The following is an 18924-nucleotide window of genomic DNA, read 5'->3' as shown; positions in this document are numbered from 1 at the left end:
ATATTCGAACAAGTATGGGAGCCTTACATTAAATACAATAACGAAAACCTACCGGGGACAAACATTACTTAAGTTGATGGAAGGAGAAGGAAAGAAAAGAATGGACTCAGAAGAATTTCTGGTGTATTTTTGTTGAATGATAACATTGTCTGACTAGCTTAATGCAACCTAGATTGTATACCTAAAATGGATGAGGGGGGGGGGGGTGGGGGGTGGCTTGGGAGGAGGGAGGGGGGGGGAGAAAAAGTCACTGTATATGTGTGAAAAAGAAAAAGTGTATATCATGGCTAATGTGATTTATGGTGTGAAAAATAAAAAATTAAAAAATAAAAAAAAAGTGAGGTGTTATTGATTCCAAAAATGAAAGGAATTGACTCAAACACTAATGCAAGATCCCTTTACTGTCATGGAATAGTACGAAGCATGTAAGAGACAAAATTGCCTTCTGCCTGCCAGAGGGCAAAGAGTCACCAGTAGTGCCACCAAGGGCCACTTACAGTGCGAGAGGAAACAAAGAAGCAAAAGAGAGCCCCTGCAGAGTCAGAGTGTCTGAATTGGAATCAGGATTTATTGTCATGAACAAATCATGAAATTCAGTGCTTTGCAGCAGCATCTTTAGTGTCAACATATTATAACCAACTTACAACAATAAATATAAAAAATATTAAAAATAATAAGTGCTCAAAAAGTAAGGCAGTGTCTTTGATTCATTGATTATTCAGGAATCTGATGGCAGTGGGGAAGAATCTGTCCTGCCATTGAGGGCTCCTGTACCTTTTCCCCCGATGGTAGCAGAGTGAAGAGGCTGGGTGGGGGGGTTTTTAAGACACCATCTCATGTAGATGTCCTCGATGGAGTGAAGTCTGGTGCCTGTGATGCTGCAGGCTGAGTTAACAACCCTTTGGAGTTTTTTTCTTGTCCTGAGATTTGGCACCTCCATACCAGACAGTGATGCAACGAGCCAGAATGCTCTTCACGGTACACCTGTAGAAGCTTGAGAGAGTCCTCAGTGACATAGTGACCCTCCTCAATCACCTCACAAAGTATAGCCGCTGGCAAGCCTTCTTTGTGATTGCATCAACATGGAGGCTCCAGGACAGATCCTTGCAGATGTTGACATAAAGAATTTGAAGTTCTTGACCCTCCTCAACTGAACCCTTGATCTATCTCACGTCTGTATGCTTCCTCATTGCCATTTGTGATTCTGCCGACAACTATGGCGTCATTGGGAGATTTGTAGATAGCATTGGATTTGTGCCTGGCCGCACAGTCATGAGTGTATAATGAGTAGAGCAGTGTGCTAAGCACACGTCCTTGGGGTGTGTCTGTGTTGATAATCAGTGAGGAGGAGACGTTGCGTCCAATTCATTCTGACTGTGGTCTTCCAATGAGAAAGTCAAGGATCCAGTTGCAGAGGGGGGTACATAGGTGCAAAGTTTGTAGCTTCTTGACAGCACTGAAGGAATAACTGAACTGTGGAGTGGAGAACCAGCGATATTGCATCTGCTGTGGAGCAGTTGTGACGACAGGCAAATTGCAGAGGGTCCAGATCTTTGTTTAGGTACATGTTTAGTTCTGGCCATGAACAGCCTCTCAAAGCATTTCATTACAGTAGAAGTTAGTGGTACTGGGCAATAGTTGTTAAGGCAGTTCAGACTACTCTTTTTTTGGGTACCGGGATGGTTGATGCCCTTTTGGAACAGGTGAGAATCTCTGACTGCAGCAATGAGAGGTTAAGGAAAACATCCGTGAACACTCCAGCTAGTTGGATGGCACATCATCAGTGAAAAGGTTGATTTTGTGTTCCACCTAGCCCACCCTGAGCCCCTTAAATGGCTTCCGCCAGCAGCTCATTTGCCAGTATGAACTGCACTGGGGACAATGGACAGCCCTGCCTACTGGACCTGCTCAAAGGAAACACTGGAGACATTTTCCCATTTGTATAAATTTTTGCTTGGGGTTTACAATAAAGCGTCCTCACCCAGTTAGAAGAGGCAAGTTGGTGGAAACAGTCAGAATCATCGAATTGGAGGGGGTTATCAAAACTGACAAGGGGTGAAAATTATTGTTGCCAGGGGTAGGAATGGCAGATGAGTACTTACTGTAGAATTTAATGCAGATTAAGAGGATGATATTTCAGTAGAATACTTCATTAAAATTAAACAGGAAATCCATAAAAATATGAAATAAAAATAATTGAATACCAATATTACCTTGGATTGTTTCAATGCTGAAGGTTCTGTCCCAGAGTCATTCAAAGGCTCATGTGATTCAACATTGCCCATTGTGAGTAAACTGTTTGAAAACAAAAACAGAATTGGAAGTTAATTGATTTCAAAAGAATTATGAAAATACAGGGGAAATGAGAACACTAGCTAAGTTAAATTAACATAGACCCACACTTTATATACTAAGATGGAACATCTGGAATATAGATAAGAAAAATCTGTTCTAAAAAAATTACAATAAGATACACTGATAAACATCAGCAAATGGCTTCTCTTAATCAACTTAAACTGAATGTAATTAACTCACACCAGCCTTAATTTTTTTAAAAATGATTCTACATAAATTTAGTACCCTCTACTTTTCCTTAGAGTTGTAAAAATCTACAGGGTGTGGTATAGGAAGGAAAATGTATTTTTTCCCTTCGACAAACAAACTACTTTCAAACAAAACAGTTTATCCAAATCCTTTATGGTACGGTGGGATTCATCTGGACATTCCAGTTACATTCCTCATCCCCAAGATATGAAATTAATTGGCCATTGTATAAAGTCCACAGGTGTACAGGAGAATCTGGATGAGTTGATACAAATGTGAGGCAAATAAAGTTATAATGCAGAATTGGTGTAAATCCACCATTCTAAAAGAGAGCCTCTGTGAGGACCACAGCCCATTTAAGGGGGACCATGAACTGAAATGATAAAATATTATTTAAAGTGTTTTTATATAATCAGTAGGAGAGAAGAAGTACAGAAGAAGCCAATTAAACTTATAGGAAAGGGGGCCATCACTAAAAAAAATGTTGAGAATGGCAGGTGTAAATTGTCAGTATGAATTAACAGATTCACCATCTCATTCCACCTCCTGGCCTAACAATATCTCAAACCTCATCCCCTTTGTCTAGTATCTATCAGCAATCTGATGCAATTTTTAATGTAGGAAAGTTATAATATTGCATCATAATTCAGGTAATTAAATACAATTTTGGTTGATCCAGTGGGATACATGTCACTTCAATAAACTCCAGGTGTGAAGCCGCCTCAGGGGAGCTATATTTACATTGCAACACCTTTTAGATGGGAAAATAAAAATTTCCCAGAGCCTGAGCTCATTCCACGCCATTAATAAATAGACAAATCTTGCATATCAGTGTTTCGGTTCTAAAAATATTACAGTGAATAAGATACTCTGTTATGCACCAACAAACGGCCTCTCTGAACAAACTGAACCTAATTCAGTAAGTAAGTGATTCTTTGGATAAAACTCAAATAATGATACTTATTTTATGACAGTATTGTGAAGTTATATCTTTATGGACTTTCAAAAACAACAGATGTACAGTATGTCTCTTTCTCTTAAAAACTGTTTTCACATTTCGTAGATGCCTGGGTTCTGTCAAAGCTCATTTTGATGCTATTGAGTCCATTTCTGGAAATGCAGAAGGTAACGCACAATGCTGGAGAATTCGGCAGGTCAAATGGTGTACTGAAGACATTTGTGTTTTATTTCTGGAAATGTGGAACTTGGTCCCTCATTTTCTGTGCAGACACAGATGTACTTATCCAGCTCCGTAAATATACATATGTGTAGACAACGATATATGATTGTGGGTTAATCATCTGCAGGAATTGTAGGTGTCACAGCTGTGACAGGGAACAGGGCTTGAGACACCAAAGGAAGCAGAAAGACAACAAGATCAAATTCAAGTTTATTGTCATCTAACTGTACTTATACAACCTGATGAAACAGCATTTTTCCAGATCACAGTACACATACACATATAATGCATTTCTCACTTACCACATAATAATCACATACACACAAAAATATAAAATAAACTAAATATATATATGTGTGTGAGAGAGAGAGAGAGAGAGAGAGAGAGAGAGAGAGAGAGAGAGTGAGAGAGAGAGAGAGATGTCTATGAGTGTGAGGTGTGTGTCTGTGCCTGTGAGTTGTGTCTGTTTGTGTCTGTGTATGTGAGGTGTTTGTGTATGTGAGGTGTGTTTCTGTGTGTGTGTGTGTGTGTGTGTGTGTGTGTGTGTGTGTGTGTGTGTGTGTGTGTGTGTGTGTGTGTGTGTGTCTGTGTGCCTGTCTTTGTGGAAGTGGCTTTCTGTAAGATTGTGTGTGTGTGTGTGTGTGTGTGTGTGTGTGTGTATTCTAGTCTGTGGGAAGAAGCTATTTCCCAGCCTGGTTTTGATGTTCCTGTACATCTTTCCTGACTGAAGTGGGTCAAAGATGCTGCATGTTGGGTATTTGGGATCCTCTATAAATTCTTTGAGTTCTATTTAAGCAACATTCCCAGTCAATGTTATCAATGGAGGAAAGTCAGACCCCAAAGATGATGAGAAAGAAGCAGAGCACAAACTGACAATCTCCACTCAGCTTTGCCTCCAGGGAGCCCCGTGAGGCTCCATTGAAATAAGTGCCCCCAGAAATGAATGTGATTCATCAGTCTTTCATTGTCGCTCCAAAATCATTCCCATCTCTGAAGAATCCCCGAGTACTGTATGAAAGTACAGTAAAACCCCTATTATCTGGAATTCAAGCAACTAGCAGCTTCAAACAACCGGTTTGCGGAAAATAAATAGGTAAATTGGTAAAAAATATGGGTTTAAAAATGGCACGCCTTGCCATTAGTTCACCAATCACACCACATGCAATCTCAAGCAACTTATCCAGCATCGACCCATCCCCATAGGTGCCGGATATCAAGGATTTGACTGAAAAACTCTCCAGTGGTAAGTGTGCTGGTGTTGTGCACAAGTCTGTGTAAAGACCAGCTGATGAGATCTCAGTTGCAGGTCCAAGTGCTGTCAACTGTAAGAAACAACTCACGGTCACACAAAAAAGATCAACAATGCTGTTTTTAAACTATAATGTGCAGCATAATAATCTTTCAGAGGTATTTTGAACACCATTAGGGGGTTATAAAAATAGATTTTACACAGAAAAAAGCCTACAACTCTACAAGTGAACTTGCAACCAATGGAAACAAAGCCTGTTTAATTCATTGACATAAACCTGCTGACTTGTCACCAATCACAGGTAAGAACCAAAAGGTTTAAGATCTTAGTTTTCTTCATCTGATATCCCATTATAAGAGATGAAAATATAACTTAGCTGACACTTGATTTCTTTATTAATAGTGATGTTATCTTTCAATAAGATTAAACTGACTCCCACGTGCTGGACACCGTTCATAAGAAAATTGAAGGAACACTGCACATTTATCCTTAAATGGCTTATAATTAATCATTTATGAAATAAAGGCATCACCAAGAAGTCCAGTGTTTATTGTCTGCCTGTGATAACATGATGATTCTTCTTCTCACACGTCTGTTGTGCAGATGTGGATGGGACTCCCCAAGAGTTTGTGGAGGGCAAATTTCAACATTTTGACCTGGTGATGCTGGGTTTCAAAATCAGGGTAGCATGTCACTTGGAACTGCGTTTACAGGCAGTGACATTCCCATGCAGCTTCTGCCTTTGTGCTGGATGCACAGAAATTAGGGAAATGTCATCAGGGAATTGCTGCCGGGCCTTTTGTGGATGATTCACAGTAAAACCATGGTGAGTGGTGGAGCCAGTACTAAAGATGGAGGAGAGCGGGCAAATCGAGCAAGTTGCTTCCTCTTGGATAATGTCCAATGAATTGAGTGTTATTGGAGTTGGACTCGTCCAGACAAGTAGAGAAAATTTCATACCACCCTTGTCATGCTTTCAATGGCTCATCCCTTATCCTAAGAGTCTTTAGATATAGCCTCATTCTATTTTGCTCAGAATCTCACATTCTCAATGAGATCTCATTCTTCTAAAATCCAGTGAATATTGGGCAATCTTTTTTAATTTCTCCTCAATGAATAACCTTTTCTCCCATGAATCAATTTTATGTTTCAACTCTGCATTCCATATCATGTTTCTTCTTTAAAATATTGAGCTCACGATTGCCCAACGGCTCATGTTATGTTCTCAACAAGTCCGGTACAACTGCAACTAACTAACTGCTTATTTATGTGCAATGCACAAATGTGCTGGAGAAATTCAGCAGGACGTGTGGCATCCAGAGGAAGTAAAAGGTAACCAATGTTTTATGGTTCGTTAGGAATGACGATGGGCTCAGGCCCTTTTATTTCCGATGGATATTGCTTGACCTGCTGAGTTTCTCCAGCATTTGCGGGTTTGTACTTGACCCCAGTATGTGCAAATTTTCTTGTTTAATGTCCTTATCTGAGTGTTCCATCCCCAGTACAATAAATGCTCAATTTCCTGCATTTCATGTACCAGTTTTTCCAAGGGTCTATATCTGTGGTTTTCAACCTCCCTCTCCCCACCCCCCCCAAACCGTTCAACATACGTACAATCTAAAGTTATCCCTTACTAACCACAGAGCACCTATCACCTTCAGGTGATAGGTGAGTGGGGAAAAAAAAGGTTGAGAACAAAGCAATATTTACCATTTTTTTAAAAAAATGCTTCTCGATTCTTCCTTACAAAATTAATACATTTACATTTTCACATTATAGTTCATCTGTGACTTTCTACTTTACCGATTTATAACTTAACTTTGTAGATTCTTTGCAGGATCTTTGTAGCTCACTTTTCCAATTAATCTGTGATGCCAGCAAACTTGACTTTGCCTTTTAACCCAAATCATTCACTTAGTCTGTAATTTGATCCCAGTCTACAATAATGATCTTCTTGCAACAGCCAGGAAATTGAAAAAAAATGATCTCTTCGATACTACTAACTGCCCATTTGATCCACCTGAGCGTGAACCTGGTCTGAATCTTCTCACAGCAATTTTGCCCACAAAGCTGCTCTAAACCAATCAATGAGACCCTTTGAATTGGATGTGTCATAATATGGCAATGAATAACCCCTGTTCATGAAATGCTTTTGGACTGAATCAAATTTTAAAGTTCTTAGAAGTCATGAATGTTCATGAATATTCAAAAACTATGAAAAAGATATTATTAAAATAATCACAAAATATATTAAACCAAAATTACTTGCTATAAATTGTTTCTCTCCCTTGCAGACCTCTATTGAAATAGGTCAAACCTGATACAGATTCTGTGACAAGATTTTGCAGTATGAATGCTGTAAAAACTAAGTTATGTTGATGTTTAGTCACTGTGCTTGAAACACAGTTGAACACTGGTGTAACAGCAGGGGAAAGAATCTCAGGAAGTTTAGGAATTTCCCTTCCATGAAGGATTGCATGGGAGGCTTGGGTTGGAAAATACTTTCATGGGGAGCTGTGAATAGCACCATCATGAATCTTCAAGTTTTTAAAATCAGCAATTGTCTGCCTATTTAGATCCCCATTAAAAATTCCATTGTTTAAAACATAAAAAGGCAAAGAGGATTTCAGCATGGAGAGTAGGAGTGGGGAAAAAAACAACAAAGAACGCGCAAGCCTGTGAACAAAAAGAGGAGAAATGGGAATGCGAGGATAAAAGATATGGAAGTAAGAAAGAATGGGTGTACTATGTAAGCAAAGATAGCAAACAAAAAGTGGATAAGAAAGGGAAAAGAAACTATCAAAAATTAAACAGGATTAAAATAGGAAGAGAAAACTTTGCAAAACTGCAATTTAGATAATTAGTGATCTTTTTTCTAAACAAAGTCTGTTGAATTGCAGATGTACAAGGTTCTAAAAACTATTCACTAATAGACCTACATTCACCAGAAGAGTATCTGTGCCATTTCAATTATAGTATCCACATCTAAATCATGTCAATTTTAGCTGGAATATAATTTGCAGGATGGATCAAGGAAGTGGAAAGATCAAGCTACTCATGTAAAAGAGTTGTTTAAAAATAAACCTGATCATTAATGTTCCAAATGAAGCAAGCTTAACTTCAGCTGAAGGTATTTATAAAAATTTATTTTCAGGTACTGAACATCGAGTAAGCCCAATGTTTAATAACCATCTGCATTTGCAAATGCTCGTGCTGAGTCACCTTCTTCAACCACTGTAGTCCTTTAAGCCAAAGTATTCTATAGTTTTCATGGGGAGGGAGTTCCAGGATTTTATAGCCAGTAACGATGAAGGACTGATAATATATTGCTAAATTAGAACAAAGTGCAACTGGGGTGGTATTCCCATGCTGCTATTGCTAATGTTCTTAGTGGCAGAGGGGCAGATTTGGGAATTGCTGTCAGAATAGAATCACAGAGCATTACAGCAGAGAAACAGGTCCCTTTGGCCCTTCAAGTCTGTGCTGATCCATTTTCTTTTCCTAGACCCACTGACCTGCACCCAATCCATAGCCCTCCATATCTCTCCCATCCATGTACCTGTCCAAATTTTTCATAAATGTTAAAATTGAGCCTGCATTCACCACTTCAGCTGGCAGCTCATTCCACACTCCCAACAATCTCTGTGTGAAGTAGTTTCCCCTCATGTGCCCTCTAAATCTTTCCCCTTTCACTCTTAATCATGTCCTCTGGTTGGTATCTCCCCTAGCCTCTGTGGAAAAAGCCTATCTACATTTACTCATTCTATCCCCACATAATTTTAAATACCTCTGTCAAATCTCCCCTCATTCTTCTACGCTCCAGGGAATAAAGTCCTAACCAGTTTAGCTTTTCCCTGTAACTCAGTTCTGAAGTCCCAGCAACATCCTAGTAAATCTTCTCTGCACTCTTTCCTGTAGTTAGGCAATCAGAATTGTACATAATACTCCAAATTTGGCCTCACCACTGTCTGAAAACTTTGGCATAACATTCCAACTCCTATACTCAGTAATTTGATTTATGTAAATCAATATTCCAAAAGCTCTCTTTACAACCCTATCCACCTATGATGCCACTTTCAGAAAATTATGTATCTGTATTCCCAGATCCTTCAGTTCTACTGCACTCCTAGTGCCCTACCATTTACCGTATATGTTCTTTCTTGGCTTGTCCTTCCAAAATGCAACACCTCACACTTGTCTGCATTAAATTCCATCTGCCATTTTTCAGCCCATTTTTCCAGCTGGTCCAGATCCCTCTGCAAGCTTTGAAAATCTTCTTCACTGTCCACAAAGCCTCCAATCTTAGTGTCATCTGCAAACTTGCTGATCCAATTTACCACGTCATCATCCAGATTATTGACATACATATGACAAACAACAATGGCCCAACACCAATCCTTGAGGCACACCACTAAACACAGGCCTCCAGTCTGAGAAGCAATCATCCACCACCACTCGCTGGCTTCTCCCATCCAGCCATTGTCAAATCCAGTTCACCATGAATACCTAGTGTCTGAATCTTCCTGACTAAACACCCATACAGGACCTTGTCAAAGGCCTTACTAAAGTCCAGTCAACAACATCCACAGCCTTTCCTTCATCAACTTTCCTGGTAACCTCCTCAAAAAACTCAATAAGATTAGTTAAGCATGACCTACCACCCACAAAGCCATGTTGACTATCCCTATTCAGTTTCTGGCTATCCAAAAAATTGTATATCTGATCTCTTAGAAGACTTTCCAATAATTTACCTATTACTGATGTTGGGCTCACCAGCCTATAATTTCCAGGGTTACTTTAGGAGCCTTTTTTAAACAACGGAAAAATGTGAACTACCCTGCAATCCTCTGGCACCTCATCCGTCGCAAAGGACATTTTAAATATTTCTGCCAGAGCCCCTGAAATTTCTAACTAAGCCTCCCTTAAGGTCTTAACACTCTTCAAAGATGCAAAACGTTAGTAAGTGCAGAGGTAAGGGAATCGGATTCTGGGTGGGAGTGAGAGTGGAGCATGGTTGAGGATCGAACAGGAGGAAATTTAATGACAGAGAAAAAAGGTCAGAGAACAAGACTGATTAAATTACAAAAGAGCTGACATTACAAAGCAAAAGTTTGTGATAATGTGACCCAAGATTAAAAAAAAACAAGACCTGGGTTCAGAGAGATTGCAGCAGCATGAGTGCAGGTGCCTGGTCCCTGGGTAAAAGAGTGCTGGTTCCAAAGTTGTAATGTATAATGCTGTGGTCCAAAAGTTGTCTGAAACAGTTGACTTTTCAACGTGATCAGGTCACCCATTCTTCAGGTGGTCTCATCAATGTAGAGAAGACTTTCTTTACACTTTCCAAGACTCCCAAGTCTGTTCTTCCCTCCCCACCCACACTTCCACCCCTGTAGTCATTTCCCATTTTAACAGCAGGAAGTGCAAAGCGTATCCCTACATCTCCTCCCTCAACTCCATCCAGGGCCACAAATGGACCTTCCAGAGAGGCAGAACTTCCCATGCACATCATCCAACCTTATCCACTGCAATCAGTGTACCCGATGTCGCCATTTCTACATCGGTGAGGCCAAACGCAGATTGGGTGACGGCTTCGCCAAACACGTACGCTATGTTGACGGGTGTAAACCTGAGCTTCCTGAGACAATGGTTTTAACTCCCCAACCATTCCTACACAGATATATCAGTCGTCGGCATCACCTATCATCAGCCTTGCACCTAATGGAAAGATCACCCCACCTCCAATTGGTTCAACTGTTTCCATCTCCTCTTTTACCCAATATACTTACTTATTTTCCCCCTCTCTTCCTCCACTCTCTTTCTTGTGTATCTCATACCTTCTGTCCTTCCTCCTATCACCTCTGGACCCCGCTCCAGCTTCATTCCTGTTTGGAATATATATTTCACCTGCTTATCTTCATCTTCTCCCTGAGAAAGGGTCCCAACCTGAAACAATGACTATTACTCCCCATAGATGCCATCCAACCTATTGAGCTCCTTCAACAATTCTTGGAGTCTGCAAAATTCCAGTATCTGCAGCTTTTATGGTTTTCTTTAACTTTAAACTGATGATTTTCTGATGAAAACTTTTCAATCTACCTGACCCAGAACATAGAACAGGAGAGTAAAGGCCCTTCAGCCCATAATGCAGTACCAACCAAATGAGTATTTTGAGAATTTTCATGCAGATGGAAAAGGAAGGAATGCTTACCAAACAATACACGTTAATTTTTTCTCACACTCACATTATGGAAAAACTCCACGAATCTGACAAGCCCTAATTATATTATTAGTCATCAAAACCAAACAGATTCTAATAATTTCTGCACCACACAAAACATTGTACATTTGATCATTGATACTCATCTCAATAGACTTTAACTCAAATCTTAACCAGATATTTGAAGAACAATGCACTTCGTACTTTGTATGCTCAGTTTATTCGGTTTTATTATCTATTTACTTAGTTCCTAATGTTGGAAGGTCAGCTAGTTTTAATTTCAGAATCAGGATCAGGATTTATTGTCATGAACAAGTCATGAAATTTGGTGATCTGCGGCAGCTTCATAGAACAAACATATATATTATAACCATTTTATGACGTTACTATAAAAAATTTTAAAAAACAATACTAGTGCACGAAAAGTCAGGCAGTGTCCATGGTTCATTGATTATTCAGGAATCTGATGGCAGCAGGGAAGAAGCTGTCCTTGTGATGTTGCGTGTTCGTCTTTAGGCTCCTGTACCTTTCCCCCCCCCACCTCCCAATGGTACCAGAGTGAAGAGGGCATGGCCTAGATAGTGGGGGACTTTGAGGATAGAGGCCGCTTTTTAAGACACCGCTTCATGTAGATGTCCTCAATGGAATGAAGTCTGGTGCCTGTGATGTCGCAGGCAGAGTTAATCCTCTGGAGTTCATTTTTGTCCTGAAGTTGGTGCCTCCATACCAGGCAGTGGTGCAACCAGCCAGAAGGCGCTCCAAGGTACACCTGCAGAGGTTTAGGAGAGCCTTTGGTGACATACCGAACCTCCTCAGACACCTCACAAACTATAGCCAGTGGTGACCCTTCTTTGTGATTGCATCAACATGGAGGCTCCAGAACAGATCCTCTTGCAATTAGGAGAGAAGAACTGCCTCACCAATGTCTTAAACAGCTTTAACAAAATATTCCAACTCCCATACTCAATACTTTGATTTTAAAGGCTAAGATGCAAAAAAGCTTTCTTTACAACCCTGCCCACCTGCAAGACCACCTTCAAGGAACAATATACCCATATTCCCAGATCTATTTGCTCCTCTGAACTCCTCAGTTCCCTACCATTTACTGTGTATGTCCTACCTTGGTCTTCCCTTCCAAAATGCATCATCTCACACTTGTCGGCATTAAACTCTATCAGCCACTCTTTGGCCCATTCTCCCAGTTGGTCCAGATCCCTCTGCAAGCTTTGAAAATCTTCATCACTGTCCACAACATCTCCTATCTTTGTGTCATCAGCAAACTTGCTGATCCAATTTACAACGTTATCATTCAGATCACTGATATAGACAACAAACAACAATGGTCCCAACACAGTTCCCTGAGACACACAACTAGTCGCAGGCCTCTAGTCTGAGGAGCAACCATCCAATATCACTCTGTTTTCTCCTTCACAACTAATTTCAAATCCAGTTTACAACCTCTCCATGGATACCTCGTGTCTTAACCTTCTGAACTAATCTCCCATGTGGGACCTTGTCAAAGGCTTTAGAGAAGTCCATGTAGACAACATCCACAGCCTTTCCTTCATCTACCTTCTTGGTAAACTCCTCAGAAATCTCTACAAGATTAGTTAAACACGACCTACCATGCAGTTACCTACCTTTTGTTTAAATCTTTTGTCTTTAAACAATGGCTGGTACCTGCTCAGAGTGCAACAAACACACTATAACTTCCGCCATTTCTTTCAGCATCCTTGGATGCATTCCCTCAAGACCAGGACACTTACCTTGAAGAGATCAATCTTTTGTCTAGAACTTCGTCTTTAGTGCTGGCGATTATATTGAGATTCTCTGCTCTCCTCACATTATCCTTAGCATATTACCCACTGTGAAGACTGACACAAAGCATTTTTCAAGGCTTTGGTTATTTTGGCATTATCCAATATTTATACGCCTTCTCATCTTCCAATGCTCACTTTAGCCATCCCCTTCTGATTTGTATACATTTAGAAAGTCTTTGCCTACCTGTGTCCTATGCTAGTTTACCAACATAATTAACCTTTTCTTCATTTCATTGCTGTCCAAAATTTAACCACTCTTCTAGTTTCCCTCCACTCCCAGTGAAAGTACTTTCCTTTGTTATCCAAGGTTGGCTATCTCTGCCCTTACCGTACTTGTTTATAACTGGAATATACTTTTCTTGAGAACTGACGAAAAAACTCTTTGCAAGTCCTCCACTTCTCCTCAACTGTCCCACCATATAGCCTATGTCCCAGACACGTTAGCCAGCTCTTCCCTCATCCTGTTGTCAGTCTCCCTCGTTTAGGCTTACGAAGCTAATTTTAGATTTTACGACTTTTCCCCACGTCTGTGTGAGAAACCCAACCATGTGGTTACCCTTTCCAAGAAGATCCATAACTATGAGATTATTAATTTCACCTGTTGCATCACACAGGGCCAGATCTAGAATAGCAAATTCTCTCGTAATTTTATTATACGCTGTTCAACAATCATGGATGTATTCTATGATTTCCTCCTCAAGACTGCCTCCAGCAACTGGATTTGTCCAATCAATGTGCAAGTTAAAATCCCCCATGAGAATTGTCTTTTCTATTCTTGTTTATTGCCTGTGCACCATATTTGGTGGCCTATAGACTACTCCCACCAGTGACTCTCCCCCCCCCCCTCAAATCTCTTCTTTATCCAAAATTCTGCTCCTTGGAGCTTATGTCATCTCAAACGATCAACCTGATCTCATCCTTAATTAAGAGTACTGACCAACTTCCTTTGTCCATTTCTAAATTACCTGATACTCCTGGATATTTAATTGACAATCATTTCCAACCTGTGACCACATTTCTGTAATTATTACTACATTATACCTCATTGATCTCATTTTAAATACCATGGGAATTCCCTTACACTCATTGTCCATCTAGAATCTCGTAATCTTTCACCTTTGATTTTTCTATTCTACACTACTTTTTGTTTCTTTTATATTTATTATCTCTTTCCATATGGTAATTTAATGTACAGTATTGGAGGGTTTTTTTTAAAAACAAACAACCCATTTGGCTGCAGCAAGCAAGAATTTCAGCGTAGGTACATGTTATAGTCTGTGTATGACAATTAACTCATCATTATCATTTTTTTTAACCATTCAGCTGACAAGCCTGTGCCACCCAATTAACCTATAACCCCGGTGCGGTACCTTTTGAACTTTGAGAGGAAACCCAAATACAGACAGCGCCAGATTCAAACCCAGGACACTGTTGCACTCACCCAGTGGTTCTCAACCTTTTGCTTTCCACTCACATACCACTTTAAGTATTCCCTATGCCATAGTGCTCTGTGATTAGTAAGGAATTGCTTAAGGTGGGATGTGGGTGGAAACAAAGAGTTTGAAAACCACTGTTTTACTCATACTTAATTGACTCATTATGTGCACAGTTTCATAACTCCCAAGGAAATGGGCCAATGACAATTTTTCTCAAGCAAAATATTTCAGTAACAACTGGGTCTCGAGCAGTGATTCTCAACCTTCCCTTCCACTCGCATACCACCTTAAGTGTGATCCGGTGCACCTCAGATCTCTTTTAAATCTTTCCCCTCTCACCTTAGATCTGTGCCCTCTAGTTCTGCACCCCTCTACTCAGGGAACCTAGCCCTGACTATATTTGCACCTCTCAAGACTTTATATACATCTAGAATGTCACCCCTCAACCTCCCTGCTCCAGGGAAAATCCATGTCTTTCTCAAGTTCATAACGTTCAGGCATGTGATCATTATTACATTTCAATAACACAGCTTTACAATAACAAATAATGCAATATTAATCGCCTTCATATTTCTGCAACCTTTTCACCACTTTTAATGCAGCAGTTAACTCATGGGAGAATTCACAAGAGGCCAATCTACATTTTTTTTTTAAAAACGCAGCTAAAGACTTGCACAAGGCACTTTTACACTTGTCAATCGTCAAGAAAGATCACATTGTGCAATTACACTTTCAAGAAACCTACTCCAGGTAAGATTTGGTGTTAGTGGTCATTTTGAAAGCAGAATATAAAACTTGCCTTAATTTTGGTTTGTTTTGTCAATCGGTGGCTCTTTAAATCTGCCTTATTATTCAATCTATTATTTGTTAAAATATCGACCACATTGAGGAAAGAGCTTCATATTTTGCAATAAGCCTTTTTAAGTTCTCAGCAGCCAATCTTTCAGCAGAAAACTATGGCTTAGTCTGCGCGGGAAAGATGTGAGACTTGCCTGTAATCAGTATCTTGTTGCTGTCCTTAGCGCGAAACCGATGGAACCAGAAAGGGGAGGAGAGCTGGTCGCTGTCGTTCCTTCACTGCTTCGGCTTCCTTGCCATAAGTGGTTACATTTATTGCTACCTGCAGCTTCGCTTGGAACTCAAGGGTGGAGCTGTCTCTGGCAGCCGCGGCATTGATCACATCGTGTCCAGAATCCAGCACTCGAATTCATCCTCAGGTTAATTTGCTGCAGAATTTTGGCAACCCCCATTTAACCAACCCACATAAGGGCAACGACATTGCTCCATCCACACTACTACTGCAATGAATAAGACGTTTGCTTTTCTAAATAGTAGAAACCAAACATGAAGTATCAAAGAAAATTAGACAAATACCATTAATGACTTTGATTAAGGACTTTCACCTTCTGTAGAGTCATCTTTCTTCTATAACATTGTGTTACTTGTTTTTGAATGGAAATATATGTATTTTTAAAAATTTTTATATTAATATTAAAATAGCTAAATGTGTAAGTGACTCCAGGGCAAAAAAGTGTATGGAATGGGTTAAAAAAAACATTAACAGTGCAACACTTTCAAAATTCTGGAAGAAACATTACATGCATCGTTCAAATACTGAACTGAGATAATTCTTTTGTTGTTCGTAATGAACTGAAATGATACAGTATTGTGTTGGACCATGAAAATATGGAACAAAAGCTGACATTATAATTTTTTTTGTGGGAGTGAGATAACAATCCAGGCTAGAAGCTCAAAGACACCATAGGGCCACTGATCTGTTCCTGTGAATAGAGCATTGAACTAAAAATTCTGTTTCAGTTGAATAAACCTTCAAACACGTGCTATATTTTGTAACAAATACGCGTTTTCCATGGGAATAGTTCAACTATTGAACTGTGTTCAGAAGTAATAAGGAGAAAACACTAAATCTCCAAATTATTTGAATATTGATGGACTTGGAAACCTGTACTTTTTTTGTCTAAGTTGTGGCAATGGGTGAATAGACTTGAAGTGTACAACGTCAGCTGCACTGGGGGCCATAGATATTGGGAATTTTTGAATGTTCTGTACATTTAAATAACTATTTCTGTGGGTATTAGATACCTTCTTTGAAATGAAATATTAAACCAAAATCTGCTCATGCTCCCAGAGGGATGTTTTTAAAAAAAAAAATCCTGCAACTCTCTTCCAAAGATGGGTTAGGTTACAAAATCTTATCCCAGCAATTTCTTCTACTATTATACAAAAGCAGATAATCAATATCTTATCATTGATATTGTTGGTAGGAGCATATTGGTAACTCCTGTTTCCAATTGTAGCTACATGGCCAAATTTAGTGGAGACTTCAGGGGTAAGTTTTTTTTTACACAGAGTTATGGGTGCCTGGAAGGCCTTGCCAGGGGTGGGATAGTGGTGGAGGCTGAAACAATAGAGGCATTTAAGAGACTCTTAGGCACATGAATGAAATAAAAATAGAGGGTTATTAGATTGTGAGTGTTTAGTATTTTTTGATAGGAATATATAGATTGGCACAACATCGAGGGCCAAAGGGCATACCTGCATTGTGCTGTAGTGTTCTAGTGTTCTATGTTTCTCCACTGCTTGTCAAGTACTTTGGGGGTACCTTGGGGTGATTGCTAATGCTGTATAAAACCAACCCTTTCTTTCTGAATGGAAGGGATGGGAACATTTTATTGTTGAGGAAAGAGGGGACATGGTTGAGCAAAAATACACCAATCTTCCTGAACTCAGTGGGTCAAGCTGCGTCAGTGGGGATGAAGCAGAATTGTCAACATTTCAGGTCCAAACCCTTATGCGATGTTTCAGTTGCTTTATTTGGAAGCTGACAAAGACATAATTAAGATGTGTAAAATTATGAGGAGCTCTGATAGGAAAAGAAGGACATAAACTTCCCTTACTCGAGAGGTCAAAGCTCAGAGAGCATAGATTTAAAAGCTTACAAGAGAGGCAAGGATAGGATTCTTTATACAGAAAGTGATGAAGTGGAGGAGGAGGTCGAGGAACTCATGATCTGACACAGTGTTTGAAAACTAACTGGATGCATCTTTGAAGAACCATGACCTTTATGTCAGGGACCAAGTAGTGGTCAGTGAAATTAGATTTGGTAACTTGTTCTAGTCAGCAAGGAGCAGCATCAGAATCAGAATTTATTGGGAAGAAGTTGAACTTGTGCCACTAAGAAGTCGTCTTGAGGCTCTTGTACCTTTTTTCCCGATGGGAGGAGTGAAAAGGGGATAGCTTGGGTGATGGGAGTCCTTAAGGATAGAGGCTACTTTCTTAAGACACTGTCTCTTGTAGTTGTCCTCCATGGAGTGGTCTGATGCCTGTGATGTCACAGACCAAGTTAACAAGTCTCGAGATTTTTTTCTTGTTCTGAAAGCTTTGACAGCATCGTACCAGACAGTGATGCAATCAGCTAGATTGCTCTCCACTGTACAACTGTAGAAGTTTTCAGGAGTCTTTGGTGACATACTGAATCTCCTCAAACATTTCACCAAGTATAGCCGCTGATGAGTCTTCTCTGTGACTGCATCAACATGAAGGCTCCAGGACAGATCCTCAAAGATGTTGACACCCAGGAATTTGAAGTTCTTGACCATCTCCACTACTGAGCCCTCAATGAGGACTGGGTCATGTTCCCCTGATTTTCTCCTGAAGTCCACAGTCATCTCCTTGGTTTTGCTAACTTTAAATGCAAGGTTTTTGGTGTGACACCACTCAAAGACCTGATCTATCTCCCTCCTGTACGCTTCCTCATTGCCATTTGTGATTCTGCCAACAACTATGGTGTCATTGGCAAATTTGTAGACAGCATTGGAATTGTGCCTGAATAGTGAGTAGAGCAGTGGGTTAAGCACATATCCTTGAGGTGCACCTGTGTTGATAGCCAGTGAGGAGATGCTGTTTCCAATTCATTCTGACTGTGGTCCTCCAATGAGGAAGTCAAGGATCCAGTTGCAGAAGTGTGTGCAGAGACACAGGGTTTGTTGCTTTTTGACGAGCACTGAGGGAATAATAGTGTTGAAGGTGAGCTGAGCCTGTGAAAATGAGCCTTGTATATGAGTTGCTGGATCAGGTGATCCAGAGCTGAGCAGAGAGCCAGTGATATTGTATCCACTGTGCAGCGATTGTGACAATAGGCAAATTGCAGTGGGTCCTTTGCTTAGGTAGGTGTTAATTCTGGCCATGACCAACCTCTCAAAGCATCTCATCACAGTAGATGTTAGAGATACTGGGGGACAGACATTGAGGCAGCTCACTCTGCTCCTCCTGGGCACCGGGATGATTGATGCCCTTTTGAAGCAGGTGGGAAACTTTGACTGCAGCAATGAGAGGATGAAAATGTCCATGAACACTCCACCTAGTTGGTTGGCACAGATTTTCAGTACCCTGCCAGGTAATGGGTAATCCCATAATGGGCTGAAAGATTTACATCTAGGTTATAAAACCTTTATGAT

The 18924-nt window shown here is 40.1% G+C and overlaps 1 protein-coding gene across 5 annotated transcripts in view; it reads right to left on the bottom strand.

Annotated features, from left to right (window-relative positions):
* Positions 1-15760, bottom strand: part of bcas1 (brain enriched myelin associated protein 1) — a 129422-nt gene extending 113662 nt beyond the window's left edge. For 4 of the 5 annotated variants that reach the window (XM_069884596.1, XM_069884597.1, XM_069884598.1 and 1 more), the window contains exons 1-2: positions 15439-15758; positions 2214-2295 (exon numbers count right to left, since the gene is read on the bottom strand). In XM_069884596.1, coding sequence (XP_069740697.1) covers positions 2214-2285 — 72 coding nt within the window. In that variant the 5' untranslated portion in view covers positions 2286-2295; positions 15439-15758. Of the gene's footprint in view, positions 1-2213; positions 2296-15438 lie in introns of all 5 variants that reach the window. The other variant, XM_069884600.1, reaches the window with a different exon arrangement.
* Positions 15761-18924: the final 3164 nt, after the last annotated feature.

Source organism: Narcine bancroftii, chromosome 6, assembly GCF_036971445.1.
Source record: "Narcine bancroftii isolate sNarBan1 chromosome 6, sNarBan1.hap1, whole genome shotgun sequence".
Lineage (NCBI taxonomy): Eukaryota > Metazoa > Chordata > Chondrichthyes > Torpediniformes > Narcinidae > Narcine > Narcine bancroftii.
The sequence above is the reverse complement of the archived record's forward strand: the minus strand, read 5'-3'. Positions and strand labels throughout refer to the sequence as shown.